This window comes from Stegodyphus dumicola, chromosome X1 (genome assembly GCF_044657685.1).
Source record: "Stegodyphus dumicola isolate Sdum_Otavi_A_Nest chromosome X1, ASM4465768v1".
Classification (NCBI taxonomy): domain Eukaryota; kingdom Metazoa; phylum Arthropoda; class Arachnida; order Araneae; family Eresidae; genus Stegodyphus; species Stegodyphus dumicola.
Genome location: NC_140780.1, coordinates 261,260,383 through 261,276,433, shown reverse-complemented (window position 1 = coordinate 261,276,433; position 16,051 = coordinate 261,260,383). Strand labels below are relative to the sequence as shown.

At 34.3% G+C, this 16,051-nt stretch overlaps 1 protein-coding gene across 2 annotated transcripts in view; it reads left to right on the top strand.

Annotated features, from left to right (window-relative positions):
- Window positions 1-16,051, top strand: part of LOC118184774 (uncharacterized) — a 290,183-nt gene that overhangs the window by 142,105 nt on the left and 132,027 nt on the right. For both annotated transcript variants that reach the window (XM_085807619.1, XM_085807620.1), the window contains one exon: window positions 5,510-5,612. In XM_085807619.1, coding sequence (XP_085663745.1) covers window positions 5,510-5,612 — 103 coding nt within the window. The remainder of the gene's footprint in view (window positions 1-5,509; window positions 5,613-16,051) is intronic.

Here is a 16,051-nt window from a genome sequence, read left to right as displayed (position 1 = left end):
AAACGTGGATCAAGTGGAAAATATTATGACCACGTTAATATAAAACTGTTCAAAGATGTTTTACAGGAATGAAATTCTAGCAGAAAGAAAGCACCAACACCAAAGACTAAATGTGGGCCTTCTACTTCAAAGATGTAGATTCCAGAGAAGAAAAGAAAGGATGCCAAAGGGGAAAAAACTGAAGTAAAAAGATGCAATTGCCAGGAACCCAAAGGAAACAGCACAGACAGCCTAGGGCCTGCATGAAAGAGGAACAAGTTGATGAGAATCTGAAGTAGAAGGGAAGCACCTACAAGATACAATGAGCATGCGAAGGACAATAAACACCAGTCAAGGAACCTGTGATCCAAATTACAAGTACAGAGAAAGGAGGGCATCGAACAGACGATACAGCAGCACCCACGATGGAAGCAGGTGTTAGAGGAATAACCTCCCAATAACCAAATTGTTTAGGAGGCAGAAGAACGCTCTGGTGAACCAGGTCAAAAGCTCCGGCACTAAACGAGAAGTGTCAATGACTAGATCCCAGAAACAGTCAGCAACTACAAGCCCAAATCAACACCAGAAGAAGCTGCCTTGGGAGAAAAGAATGGGACACAAACGTAAGAAGCAGATGGACAAGGAGAACAATGGGGGCTCACAGCAAAGAATAAGGGTCCATCAGATAACAAATTTTTTTCTTGGGAACAGTTCATACAGAAAAGAATGGCAGACTTCAACAAACAAAAGATAAGTGGGAATTACTCTAAGTTTTATTTTAATTCTAAGTACAAAGTTAGTTCTTGCCTCTATAGAGGACAGTTTTATTTTTGTATTGAGCAAGAAGCTTTTTTCAGTTCTAGAAGTATATTTTTAAATAAGAACAAGCTATTGGCTTTTATTCTCAGAAACTGAGTTAGAAATGATTGCGTGTTTTCAATTAAGCGAAGCAAGTTCGTTTTACTTTAATCTGGAAAATTTTGTTGCATATAAATTATTTGATATTGTTTTCAGTAAAGTTGTAGAATTGTTAGGTTATCTTGATGGTGTAGAACGTGAAAAAAAGAGCAATGTCCTCGCAAGGACTAGAACCTGGACCTTCCAAATACATGCGGAATGTGCTACCATTACACTAGTAAAAAGTCAAAGTAAAGTAATTGTAAATGGAAAAGTTTTGTGAAATTATGTTAAAGCCAAAAGTTTTGCATGCTCGTAAACAAAAATAAATGTGATTGGATGAAAGTGTTCAGTCAATCTGAGAGTAGAATTTACGTTAAAAGTAAAAGCTAGCTTGAGAATGCAAGAAAATTAAAGTTATGCTCCCCAGCCAGTACCAAGTTAATTTTTCACTAGAATTAGCTTTTCAAGGCTGAGATTTGAATGTAAGATGTAATTTTGAAGTCTCGTATGTCTAGGTGCTAGCGAGTAGAATGTCGGTTAGACAAGAGTGTAGAAAACGTTTTAAAATTTGGAAAGAATGTAACGAATAAAAGTTTCCCCATGTGATATTAAATGAAAATAGATATGTAATTGTGTTAAAACTTTAAAGTTATGCAAGTGTATTAAATGTAGTCAATCTTTTTCTAAGCTATTTTCCTTCCAGCGGTATGGAAGAAAGACCAGAGGAAACAATTATAAGAAGAAAATTTTATATGTAATTGAATTGAAGGAGGAAAATTATCTATAAAGCAAATTAATCTTGAGACTTAAGAATTTGTGAAGAATGAACAAATTGTGAACAAATTCTAAATGTTTACATTACATTTAGAATTTAAATATCTTTATTAAGGCTAATTAAAGGCTTTTAATAACAATTGTTAAATTCTGACTGGGAAACATGTAGGTTCTGCTTATTTTTACTAACAGTTATTTTTTTTTTTTTTTTTTTTTTTGAGCCTTTCCTGAATTCTTTTATTCCCCCTCATGTTGCATCGCCAGGATGTAAATTAAGTAGAGTGAACAAAAGTATTTAAACTTGTTGGAGCGAAAAGATCAGACAGAGCATGACTTCGCTATTGTGATCGCACATTTGTTAGTTAATACCAGCTATTAATAATGGCTATGCATTCTGGCCGTCAAGTGAGTATCTTCCCAGTGTAGGTTTTCTAAGACAACCTGTTAGTTTAAATTGAATTGTGTAATCTCGAACTGCTCTTTACCTTTAAATTTAGTATTGCATTATCTTTTAAGTTCTCACCACGAGTGCCCGATGTTTTGTGTAAGCACGTAAGTCCGTGTCAACTGCTAAACTTTTTGTATAAATAAAATGGTCTTTTACACCCTTTTCGTGGTTGTTTTCATCTTAATGCCTGTGTGAGAATTCACAAAGTATAACACTTAAGTAAATCTAGTTACATTTTATGATAGCCAAGAAAGCTAGATCCTACAAGACAATAGCATTAAAAAATGCATATTATATGTGGGGTTATAATGGATTACAGGAGCACAAGGCGAAAGTATAAACTATACTACTTTATTGACTAAACTATTATGATGATATGAAAGCTGATAAAAGTATGAAATTAAGGCTAGGTAACCTCATGATTATAGCATAGTACACGAATAGTTCACATCATAATTTGCACAGTCTTTGTAATGAATCATCTCAGGGATCAAGCTAGGGCTTGACAAATGCTGGCCGGACACTGTTACATAACTGGAAGACTACAGTTCTTCCAATACTCCTCAAAGGCTTGTTAGTGGGATTCTCTTTTTTGCAATTTCTAAGGCCGTTGGCTTCGCTTGCATGAAAGCATGTCTGCTCTCTTCCACTTCCAGTGTTCCATCTGAAAACATAACATAAGGATCTCAATTATTCTTATGAAATATATAATCTTCCTCGGGTCTGTGACACTTAGCCAACAAAACATTTAGATGACACAGACACTTAGCTGACAGGTCATTTAGTCGACAGTACATTTAGCCGATACAGACAGTTAGCTGACAGGACATTTAGCAGACACAGAGAGTTAGCTGTCAGGACATTTAGCTATGGTACATTTAACTGTCAAGACATTTAGTCAACCGGACATTAAGCCGACAGTGACGTTTAGCTGAAACGTACCCAATAATTATTTAAAATTATTATTAATTACAAAATTTCTCGACTTCTACATAAGTTCAATATTTAAGTACTTTTTCACCTATCAGTAAAATTCATTTTTCGATTCTTAAAGGTACCATATGTGCTTTTAATTCTTGTGTAATTTGCATAGTTTGATACATATGGTGCTGCTTGGTGTATATTGGCCAAATTGGAAAAAAGCTTTGAAATTTCCTATCGGGGAATATAAATTAATTTTCGAAAGGAAAAAAAGAATTTGTTAGCTAAGTACGACGGACATTTAGTTACATTTTAATATGGGATCTGCAAAAATTGCCCTTCAGTTTCTTCATTTAATCAACTGAGATCCTTTGAATGCTTTCACATCATTAATAATTTTTCTTGTTTACTTAATGACAGTAATTTTCCAATCTTACCTTTATGTTTCATTACTGTTTTACTCATCACATTGTGCTACATTCCTTATAAAATCGTTTTGCTCCTACCAATGAAGAAAAAGTTTCCAGTATTAAAATTCAATGCAATGATATCCATTTCAAGTAATGGAGAAATATCATCAGTACTTAAGATTGTTGGTAGTGGAGAAAATCCTTTTCAGAATATTGCAGAACTTGAAATTAATATGTCAATTTTACCAACTGAAATACAGAAGTGTAAGGGTTATTTAGCAGAATAAATATAGTCAAATGAAAACTCAGAAATAAAATGCAGCTCCCTATGCTTGAAGCCATACAGCCTAAATGGGATAACAAATGTTAATAAACTTTTCTAATCTAAAGGCAGCTTTCCTAAGATTGGTATCATGGGCGCTTACCATAACAGTCAAGCGAGAATTGTAGCTGAAATTGAACAAATCAGCATAATTGAAGAACTTCCCGAAGAAATAAAAAATTGATATCTTAAATAAAATTAATAAAAATAAGTAAATTCGAACTTATGTCCCTGAAATATTTGTTGTTCAATAACGAGCAATTCATTGGTTAACCAATGATTAAAGAAATAAATGATTTCATTCTCACAAACTTCACAAAAGAAATTAGTTCAAAATCAAGCTTGTACTACTAATTTTAAATTGTCTATTGCAAATGCTCAACTTTGTTTACTTTCAAAACATATTTTTTGCTGATAAAGTGCATGAATATTTATAAAATCTTAACACATATTGACAAAAGTTACATTTTACATGAAAAAAGTTCATATAACAGATTAGATTGAAAATACTCATCACGACTTGAAAAATGTAATACACATATTACTTTAATTAACAATTATAGATATATTATAGATATTATAGTCAGTAAAAATGTTATAGAACTGTGTATTTAAATTCAAGATTTTTAATCCTACAATCATGAGACGAATTACTTATTATTAGCTTAAAATAGAGGAATGAAGCATCACTCTATTACAAAGGTTACAAACAACAAACACCATAGAATGAAGTGTGTTTGTAGGTGGAACTTAAATATCGACTCTATTATCTGTACATATATATATATATATATATATATATATATATACACAATACAAAGTCCGAAATCCGGACTTGTTGGAACTTCGGCGATTCTGGATTTGGAAATTTTCCGGGTAATAGGTCATCAGTTTAAATCTAGTAAGATGGCATGTAGAAATTATAAAATTAATAATATGAAATCGCGATTTATGAAATAATGAAGTATTTATGATCTAAAGGATATCAACATTTACGAAAAAAGGTTAATATTTATCTGTTTAACTTATTAAATATTTCTTTCAATGTAAGTTGTTTTAAGTTACTTTTTTTTGTGCTAATACTTTCTCTTTAATTCTGTAGACAGAGGTAATCTCTAGTTTAGTTATATTGTTGAAGTCCTGTAACTGCTGTTTCGAGAATTCCGACTAACTTTTCAATCGAAATTTTCTCGTTTTCCGTAATCCGTAAAGCCTACGAGAAAAATTTTGTTGGTGGTTTTGAGGTCAGGTATTTAGATCATTCCGGATAATGGACATCCGGATTTTGGACTTTGCACTGTATATTTATTTTTAATGGACTTTTTGGCAAAAATTTTGTGTAAAATTTTATTTCCAAATTTACCATTTACGCACCATTCTAATAGCAGAGACAAAAGTAACTGAAGGTAACAAAAGCGATTTTGAGGACGTGAAATTGAGACAAATCTGAAAAAGTGACTTGTAAACTCTCCCTTTACACTAGCGGCATTTAGTGATAGAAAAGTAGAATTATTATCCGACTGAAAACATTCTGATGGAATTTGGCAACAAATCATCAGGAAATTGTTATAGTATTGGAATAAAGAGTAAAATGTGTTATAGACCCATCCTCCAGCATGACATTTAGAATAAGTTCAGTGCATGGAAACGTTTCATTTATAAACATGACTGTCCTTGGTAAAATGTGAAGAATGGTAACCCTAAGTTTTTTATTAGCATGTTTTAGTAATAGATACGTTTTCCCCCTTTTTCCAGATTGATATGATTGGGCACTCTCTTTATATTTTTATTCATCCGGATGATCTAGATTCTGTGAAAGCAGAAATGCAAAGACTCTTGGCGGCTTCATTGAAAAGAGGTAAGCATTTTTAATAGATGCTTTATTCAAATTAAATTTTATCACTTAAGAAAATTCTAATTAAAACTTAAAAAAATTCATTAAATATATTTACTTTCATATGAGACATACACAAAAAAGTTTTGCAGGTTAAAATAATTAATGCAAATTTTATTTCTTACCTCTCGAAGACACGTCGCATACCATTAACATTGGCAAATTTCAAGTTTCTCACATGTTTATCACAGAGTCCTTCTTTAGAGAAATCTGGTTCGTTAAACACACATCCATGGAATAATAAAATTCATCTCTAACTCAGTGTACTATAAGGGGTATGGAGATACATAAAACACTAGAACAAACTTCCAAAGAAAGGAGCACATGATATTAAGAAGATGTGGCAAATTAAGAGACCACTGGAGAAGGTAGTTGTGTTCTCCAGCACTCTGGAATAAACATGACCAAGAAGCACTTACACATTGCTAAAAATGGAAGGAAGCTCCTTCCATCTAATCAAAATTTCTGAGGAGTTTAGGAAGCATATGGGGAAATATTGTGGTTATCCATCAGGATTTCTTAACTGAGGTGCAAGAAAAATTTATCTGTAGTATTATTGGAATTCTTGTTAGAAAGCTTATTATCAACTTTGTAGAGTCATTAGGTTATTTTGAAGCAGAAGATGTGAAAAATGTGCAATGCCTTAGCCAGGATTCGAACCAGGACCTCTCGAATATGCGCCGAGTGTGCTATCATTACACCACAAAGGCATGCTGAAGGGATGGAGAAAATTAGTAAAGCCATAAGGTGAGCTTGGGCTTGCTAAGAGGGTGGACCATGCCATACCTAAATACCTTATAATCTTATTTAAGTGATCTCTGACATAGTCAGTTTTGAGATCTTCATTGAGGTTCTTGTTATAGATGAAGTACTGTGCTCTTCTTATGAGCACCAGAAAATTATTTTACAGTGATCTCAGTTTATTAATCGTACTCTTCTTAGCATTAGACTATGATAGTCTTGTTAATGAAGGTGTATATTTTCTTTCTTCTTGCAAAGCTCAGGCCAGAGTTACTGGGCAAAGTGAGTAAAATTTGAGCATAATCATATAAGTTTTATCCCTGATGCAGTGAAAGGTTGTTCACCATGTAAAAGACCTGTTAAGTGTTAACACCCTATACTTTAACCATATTGCAAGTGGGACCTGTTACCCAAAAAGGATGAATTTGTTACCTATGGTATCCATGAACTTATAATGCCTAATTTTCTGTGACAAAGTTCTTATCTTACAGTTTTTACACAGTAAAATTAGACCCAATTTAAGCGAGGCCACGTGTAATTTGTCAGTATCAGGCCTATGTGAGACATCAGCAATTAAAAACTCTTGGATTGGAACAGAAATAAATAACCTTGCCTGCAGGAAAACAACCTTTCTTCTAGAAAAGACTTGCATATTAAAACAATTTTTTAAAGTTAATATGAATTAATTTGTAAATCAAGCTCTGTCATGGAAACTGTGGTCAGAACATTTGGTTATGTCTTTTATAGAAACATGGTATTCATTTTAATGTGATGGCAAAATCAGTAAATTCTGTTAATTTCACTACTTGAATAATCACCAGGAAACCTTTCCAGAACCCATATTGTTCCTTTGCGAGGGCAGGTTTATTTTTACTTTGCCTAACCAATTTTATTTTTTATGACTGGTAGCTAGAAAGGTAAGAAGGCTTATCTACCTATGGCCAGCAAGATGGTTTCAGGTGATTTTCCAATTTCTGTATTGAAAATATGCTCTTTTTCCAACATACGGGGGAATAGGGGTTAAAGAAGCAATAATTATAAATATTGTTATCTTGTGAAATCACATTACTTGGGAGATTCTTAACTGTTCTGTTCGTAATGACATCACTGATAGCTTCTTTTTTTAAACCAGTTTTCTTGATGTATGTAATTTCACTAGGCCTTGCAAATTTGATTATTTTTTTGGCTGAAGGAACACTAAGCCATACATTCACAGGTGAAGAAGATGAGAAAGATGAGGAAACTGCCAATGTATATAACAGCAGCTACCATTATTGCACAGTCCTCCTGAGAAGTTGTTACACCTTTGTTTGAATCAGTAATTGTTTATAGTTTCATCACTTCGTTTTTATGCCAGAAAATCTGTCAGTACAACCAGCCCGCTGCTCTGAAGATGATGCCACCTTTGGTATCTTGTGAAATTGGTTAGTTGATTAGTTGCTCTTCGCAGCATTTTCATTTACTAATTCAAGCAACATTGTCAAGTAAGCTGTCCTGATTACAATGGCCAAGCAATATATATTTTTATATTTCTATTAGAGTAATAATCAGATTCACTAGCAATTTCGAAATTTTCTCTGAGATGAGCAGTTATTTCACGATTCCAGAAAGTGCCTATTATCACCTATTACGTTACAAGTTTTAGTGAATGGATTGCCCTTGGCACCAGGGCTTGATAAATATTGTGGTAAGCAACCATGGCTCGTAACAAGCTGAGTGAAGTTGATATCATTCATGAATTTAATTTTCTTGTTCTATTTTAATAAACATAAGAGATCTTTATTTCTGTTAGACTTCATCCAACATGTATTCCAAGATTGCAGTATATTTTTAAACATGATAGAAATTGCCTTTTGTCTTGAACCCAGAACATCGATCTCATTATCACCCACAGCATGTTTGGCCTTGCTGGTTAAAGCATCTGCTCTCTCGCTGCCTTGGAAATCTTTGTGTCTTGACCTATGAAAAAATGTATCATTTTGGTCTTTTAATTTTGCGTATAAATCTTTAATGTCACTGAAGGCTTAATTATAGTTATCTGGTCAGGAGAGAGCCTGAAGTGCAGAAAGGCAGTCAAAGTATATAAAAGGTGTATGTCTACCTTTCTATCCATCTCAAGCCATAAAAAATGGCCTGTACTTCAGCCTGAAATACTGAATTATATATCTGCAATTTAATCCTTGTATTACTTATCTCTACACCATAAAAATAGACCACAAAAGTGGCACCTACGAACTCTGAAAACACGGATCTATCAGTAAGCATACTACAGTCAAAAGTTGTTAATCCGGACTCATTGGGACTTCGGCGATTCCGGATTATCTATTTTTCCGGATTATAGATCATCAGTTTAAATCTGGTAAGATGGCATGCAGAAATTATAAAATTAAAAATATGAAACCGTAATTTATGAAATAAAAAAAAATTATGATCTAAAGGGTATCAAAATTTATATATAAAAAAAAAGCTTAATATTTATTTGTTTACTTTACTTTCTTCGCTATCGGAAGCGAATTATAATGACAAGGAATTTGATTTAAATCATATCAAAGATGGAGTACATCGAGATGAAATACTACATTTAGTAAGGAATTATAAGCCAAATAAAATAAAAACATCTGCCCCGAAGATAAGTTAGGGCTGACAGATCAACTTCCAATTCATTGTGTGCCACGGTGTCCCCCCTGCCGCAGAGCAGCGTGAAATTAATAAACAGATTTCGGAATGGTTAGATAAACAAAGGATTTATCCATTTTTTGCAGCAATTCCACTTTTTGTTTAAGGGACTTCAAAACATACTTTTGCTTTGTATATGATGTTTGATCCTTTACATATTAGTAAATATATATCGGAAATTCTATTTGACATAATCGAAAGTTCAAGCTTGCTTTTATAAAATTGCTCTAACAGTCTGCAAAAAATAATAAGCCGGATCCAATTCGAAGATTAAGGAACAACGCAATCTGCAACATTAACTGAATTAGATAATTTTAGCTTAGCTTATACCGTCCGTTATACATTAAACGCGCATGCATAAACGTATTTTGGGCCTGTGCACACGCATATTCGCAGCCATAAAGGTCTTGCGCATGCGACACATGCGCAGAAAGTTTGTAGCTTTGAGGTCCAGATTATAGATCATTTCGGATTATGGGTGTCTGAATTAACGACTTTTGACTGTAGTTGCTAGGAAGGTCCGCCAGTATCATGTGACCAGAATAAAGTAAGTCCATGGCTTTCAGCGATGGCTGCCAGTGAGAGTGTGTTGAGCCAATCCAAATTCTGCCCCCTACCAAACAAAGGGCACGAAGCTGATAGTGCCATCTTTTGAATTGGAAGCTATTTAGAGAGTTTTCTACGGTACTCCCCATCCTGAGTACCAAAGTTATGAAGGGAAACAATTCAGAAACATCTGGTCACTCCCAGTCTGAGGTTGTTTGTGATATTAATGGCAGACATGTTCAGCCCGGAGAAAATTCAAGAGACCTTGATATGGAATGAGCAAATGATTGGCGCAGGAAAAGCTAAAGAACTTAAAAAAGTGGAATCGATAGCTGAAGAACCCCCAAAAGAAGCAGTCGCTAGCTGCAGTGAAGAAGTTACTCAGACAGCTATGGACTCAGATGGCCCAGTCCCACAAGGTAAAAACAATGAAAGGGAGAAAAAAGTTTGGATTACACCGAAAAAGTTGGCAAAAAAGATGAAAAGTACCCCACCGCAGGAATTATCACAATCGCATGAAAACAGGTTCAAGATACTTGAAATGCAGAGAGAGGAGGAGCCAGAGGGAAGAGCTGTTCAGAATGAGACGCCCCCACCTATTATATTCCAGAGCCAAGCAGTGGACTAGATGGAAATGGAAGAAATTCTATTAAACGTTTGCAAAGACAAATTCGAGGCCGACATGAAGGCGAAATCAATTTTTGTAAAGGTACAATCATTAGACGACTTCATGTTGCAGAAAAGAGGCATCCCTTTTCATACTTTCCAAATGAATTTCGAAAAGCCAATTTGGGTGGTACTGAAAAATTTACCAGATAAAATTACGGAAGATGCGATTTTTCAAGAAAATTCCCAATCAAGAAGGTTAGCAATTCCAACGATCAGAGAAAAATAATCAAGAAAAGCTACCAATCTTCCTACTAGAGCTGGAGGAAACCGGATACGCTATTCACAAATTGAACTGTATGTTCAGCGTGAACATTAAGATTTAAAATTTCACTCTGTAGAAACATCCCACTCAGTGCTATAGATGCCAGGAGTGAGGTCACTCACAGGACTTACGTAACAACATGGTTCACTACTGTAAGTGCGGTAAAAATCACAGGAGCAACCAATGCACTCTGAAACAAGAAGAGACTTCAACTTGTATTTTCTACGGAGAATCCCATGTCTGCAGTTATCATGGATGTAAGGCATATAGAAAAAAGTTAGAGAAGAGAAGTTTACCCCCAAAGAAGATTATTACACCACCAACCGAGGCAGATTTCCCTGAACTTATCAAAACTGATGATAACGTTAAGCAGAAGAAACTTCAAGGGTCTCAGTAAAGCGAGAAATTGAAAGCAAGAATCAAGCACCCTCTGAAAGTTCCCAGCGAAGCCACTGAATGACTAAGAGAGGAGAAAGTTAACAGCTCAGACCATAATTTCCCAGATAGAAAAGATCAGAGCTGCAAAATCCACAGCGGAGAAACTAATTGCAGGGTTCAACGCAGCCGTGCTAATGATGAAAATTGCCAAAATTAAAGAGTAAGAAATCGCTGATCCACCTCAGGTCTTGGAGCCTGCAGGACTGGTAATAAGATTTACTGCATTTATGCATGAACTCTATTGAACTACAGCTTATCACCCTTACTTAGCTAGTTTTGATGATTTATGTTGGCTTTGACCAACACTTTTTCATTCCTCGTGGCAGCGGTGCTCATGCGTCCACTAAATCCTTAAAATCATCGTGAGCCCACTGGGTTGATTTATTAGTCAATATTCTTTCTGTGGTTGGTACTATTAGTGAAATTGACGAGTCTGATTCCGAAAAATCTGGTGTTGAAGTGCACAGGTCTTCCCAATCGTGCAGACGTTTTCCAAAGGACTGTGTCGGTAACTTAGGAACGTTGGCACATGATGCAGGAATGAGTGCAATTGGCAAGCATGGGCATCCAGACAAATCTTTCTTGTATGAGCTTTTTGGAAGCCCTAATACCTGGGTGCGATAGATTAATGCAGTGCTCCACAACCTTTTCTCACCTGCGACGCACAAAAAATCTTTCTGGAATTTCGTGGCACACCAAAGAGTTCCGAGTTATCAAGGAAGTGGCGAAAAAATTCAAATGCTGACACACTTACAATCACACACATAACCACACAACAGTGAAATATATAAAAACATTTAAAATAGACATTATTAAGGGGGAAAAATTGTCATTGTGTATTAAATACATGATAAAAAATTGCAAAATGTCAAATACATGTATTTGATTGCGGCACATCTATATCCTACTCATGGCACACCAGTGTGCCGCGACACACCGGTTGCAGAGCACTGGATTAATGGAATGAGTTAAAAACCTTTTTTTCTAAAGTCAAGTGGTACATAAGGTCAAAGTCTGTTATTAGAAGAGTCACACAATAGTTAGAGGTCTGGAGTAAGCTGTAATGACTCAAATTTCAGTGAGCAGTTTGAGTCATGAGTGAGATGTTTCAACTTCTCTCCTGTAGCTCGCAAATTAGCAATAAAAGTAAAATCAGTGGCACATTACCAACAAGTTAGAGGTCAGTGGTCTGTAAATATAGTGAAGTACTGACCTTCGGGATTATGCGTGAAATATTTTATAAGTAGTGAGTAACTTTCTATCATACGTGCTGCATTTTTTTCAGTGGTAGATAGCTTTCACAATAAAAATGCTACTGGTGGGAGTTGTTAGCATGTCGAACATTTAAGACAGCTTGGATGGAAGTGCCAGAAGCATGGACCATAATACTCAACTTTTAACCATAAGAATGAACCTAGAGTTCATTTTTCTAAGGAACTTGGCATTTATAATTTTTCCTTAGATACTTTAGGAGGTTATGTAATGGTGCTTCGGTTTCAGCTGCCTTTGGTAGGAAGCGACGATAGAAGATTATTATAGCTGAGAACTTCTAAGCTTGACTATAGTGGTAGGCTTTGGAAAGTCTGTGATAGTTTTTGTTTCTTCAGGACACCTGAGGCAATGATGAGGCAACCTAAGAAGAAACAAATAATTTTCTGAGTACGCATTTGTTAGAGTTTAATCTTGAACTATATTTATTCAAACTATCGAATACTGACGGTGATTGCATGCTCTTCATTAGTCAATGCAATAAGAATGTCTTCAAAATACGGGATGCAAAATTCCAATAGGAATATAGCTAATTTTGTGTCTGAAACGTTTGAAAGTCTGGCCTGAGTGATGTAAACCAAAAGGCATGGCGAGAAATTGAAAAATTCCAAAAGCTGTTCTGACAGCATTTTTTTGGATGTTGTTAGGGTTTACAGGTACCTGATGAAAGGAATGGGTTAAATCAAGGGTTGAAAATATAGTTTTGCCCGAAAACATTTGAGTGCAATCTTGAATGTAGGGTACAGGATAATGATTGGGAAGCGTTTAAGTGGTGGTAGTCGCCACACGGTCACCCAAATTTCTGTTAGCTTTCCGAAACATATGCAGGACGCTTGGCCAAAGATTCTTTGAAGGCCAAATGATTCCTTTTGATAGAATTCGGTTGAAACTAGCCAGTTTATATGTTGGATTTATAACCATTCTAGTCCAAACCAGCAGAGTGAACAAGTCTTCAGAGAATTTACATTTAAACCTCTGGTTAGTAAATCAGCAGGATTTTTCCTACCGCTACAGTGTGTCCAGTTATTGGTATTTGCAATTCTTGAATTTCTGCAACCCTATTAGAGACAAAAGGTTTTCAGTTGCTAGAAGATCCTTTGATCCAGTGTAATACGATTTACAAATCTGTCCATAAATGTATCTGTTGACAAATATGATTAATAGTTAGATATTTTGCAAGGTCTAGTTGCCGTTACTGCGCCCGTCAATTCTAATCGGGGTAATATTAAGCTTTTGAGAGGTTCTCTGTTTCTTGATAAAATTAAACCTGTTTTGATTTCACCAAACTTATTTGTATACCTGAAATGTGCTACACATCCATATGCATTATTGCTTGCAATACAGAATATGTGTAAGGAAATGTCACTATTTTGCTTGTCAACATTTTGAAAGTATTTTCCATATATTGATATTTTTTGTAAATGAATTATTTCTGCAAGCAACTTCTTAAATTCAGCTTCAATATAATTTGGAAGCTGTTTGTCCCAATAAAGACCCTTTACCCATATCTGCTGTAGTATCATTTAAATTCTGGTCACGAATGGTGATATAAATCCAGTTGGATCATAAATTTTAGTAGTAACTTGTAATACTGTCCTTTTAGTATATAATACATAACTAGTTCAAGATGATTTTAAATCTAATTTAATAGTATCATTTTCTGTATCCCAGTCAAAACCTAGAATTTTAGCTTGTGCAAAGGAATCATACATTAATAAACTGTTTTTTAACCACGTCTTTTAACTCCTTAGAATTGGAATTAAATTTACGTGGATTCATACTCACGTGCTTTAAAATCATAACTGCATTGACAATTGGTAGATGACAATTGGTATGCCTTTTCTACTGTACTCGCTCCATGATACAAATCATTGACATATAAAGATGAATTCAACATTTCATAACTTTCAGGTTTTTTAGTTGTGTATTTTCTACTACGGTGCTAATTGTGGCTGCTAAAATGAATGGACTGTTACTAATACCAAATGGTAAACGTGTCATGTTCATAATTTTGAATGATTCACTGTTGTCATTCTGAAACCAAAGAAATTTTAAATATTTGCAATCTTCCTGGGCAATACTTATCATTAGAAATGCCTTTTCTATATCGGTGGGAAAAGCGATATTTTGTTCTCGGAATTTAAGAATGACATCTAAAATGTTAGGATTTATATTAGGGCCAACTTGTTACAAATCATTTAAGGATTTAGAATTTTGTCCTTTACATGATGCATCAAAAACAATTCTAACATGAGAAGTTTCTTTATCTGGTCTAATCACTGCTCTATGGGGCATATAATAACCTGATTCAAAGTCTTTATTTTGATATACTTCAACAATTCCGTCATCAAGTTGATCTTCAATTATTTTTGTGTATTCTTTACGCATTTCTACATCCTTATCCAGTCTCTCGAAATCTCAAAACACTTCTTTGCAATATGAAAATTATTATTTAATTAATCAGGGTTGGATTTTCAAAGCAATTTAGTTTGATATCTTCCCTTATAGAAGGATAAAGAGTTTTCAAATTGATCAATTATTTGTTTAACAGAGAAGTGTAAGTTTTCTTTTGAAATACCAATTCAGTCTAATTCTCAAAATACTCTTAGGTCATTCATCATAACATTGTTCATAACGGTAATATTTTGTAAACAAGCTTCTGCTTTTCCAAATTTTGAACCTGTAATTACCTATTCAAAGACAGTTTTTAATGCACCTAAATATTTATTAATTGCGATTTTTTTATCTAAGATAAATTGCCAAAATATATCAGATCCTATTAGAATTTCAACATCCAAATACTTATCTCCGCAGCATGAGTCAATGAGCAGCAATTTATGACTAGTCATGAATTCTGACACTTGTTTATCCGGAGGAGAAATTATGGCGGCAGTAATGTTTGGAATAACGAGTTTCGATATTAATTGAATACTGCGTGTTATGTCTAGCTTTGATTTCAAATTCTACTACTGGATACTTCTTTTCTGCTGCATTCTGCATTCCAAAAAAATAAACAGACTGTAATTCATAGCGAATAGGTTTTAACTTGAGCATATTCGCTAAATGTTCACTGCAAAAACTTCTTTCGAGTAGAAGGCCTGGTACCTTTAGAATTAAATTCCGAGTTTGCAACAACTGCACGTTTGTCAATAAACATTTTTAGAACATGTGATACTTGCATTACACTGTGAAACTGAACTGACAGTTTCAGAATTAGAATTATTTAACTTTTGAGTATCTTTAGCATTACAATTTAAATTCAATGATTCTTTACATTTGTTCTCAATATTATTCATTTGATTAATTTTTCCGGTATTATTTTGGTTATTACCCAGACAAATGGAACTATGATGACTTTTGCTTTTGCATTTGAAACAAGAAAGTTTATTAGACAGCAGTTTTTACCAATGTGATACATTTTGAAACATTTGAAATAACGTTTAGTATTCTTTAAAATTTCTATTTTATTTTGTGGTGACATTAAACATTTAAATGAATCATGTGGTGCAGAATAGAAAATGTATGAAGACTGTGTCATATTGATTGAATGCTGATGGTGTACTTTTATGAATTCCTTTCATGAACGTGTTTCGGTTTTTGAAGCCTTGCATTCAAATCATTAGTGCTTCTCACCGATGTTTGAAATTTTGCTTCGTGTTCATTTGAATATTTGTTGCGTGTCAAAAATAAGGTTTTCTTTCTCTGCATTCAACTTTCGTTTTTAGAATAGTAATTTTTTTCGACACCTTCCAATCTTTGTCTGTTTAGCATTTTTTAGTGATCTCTAGAACAATATCTTGCG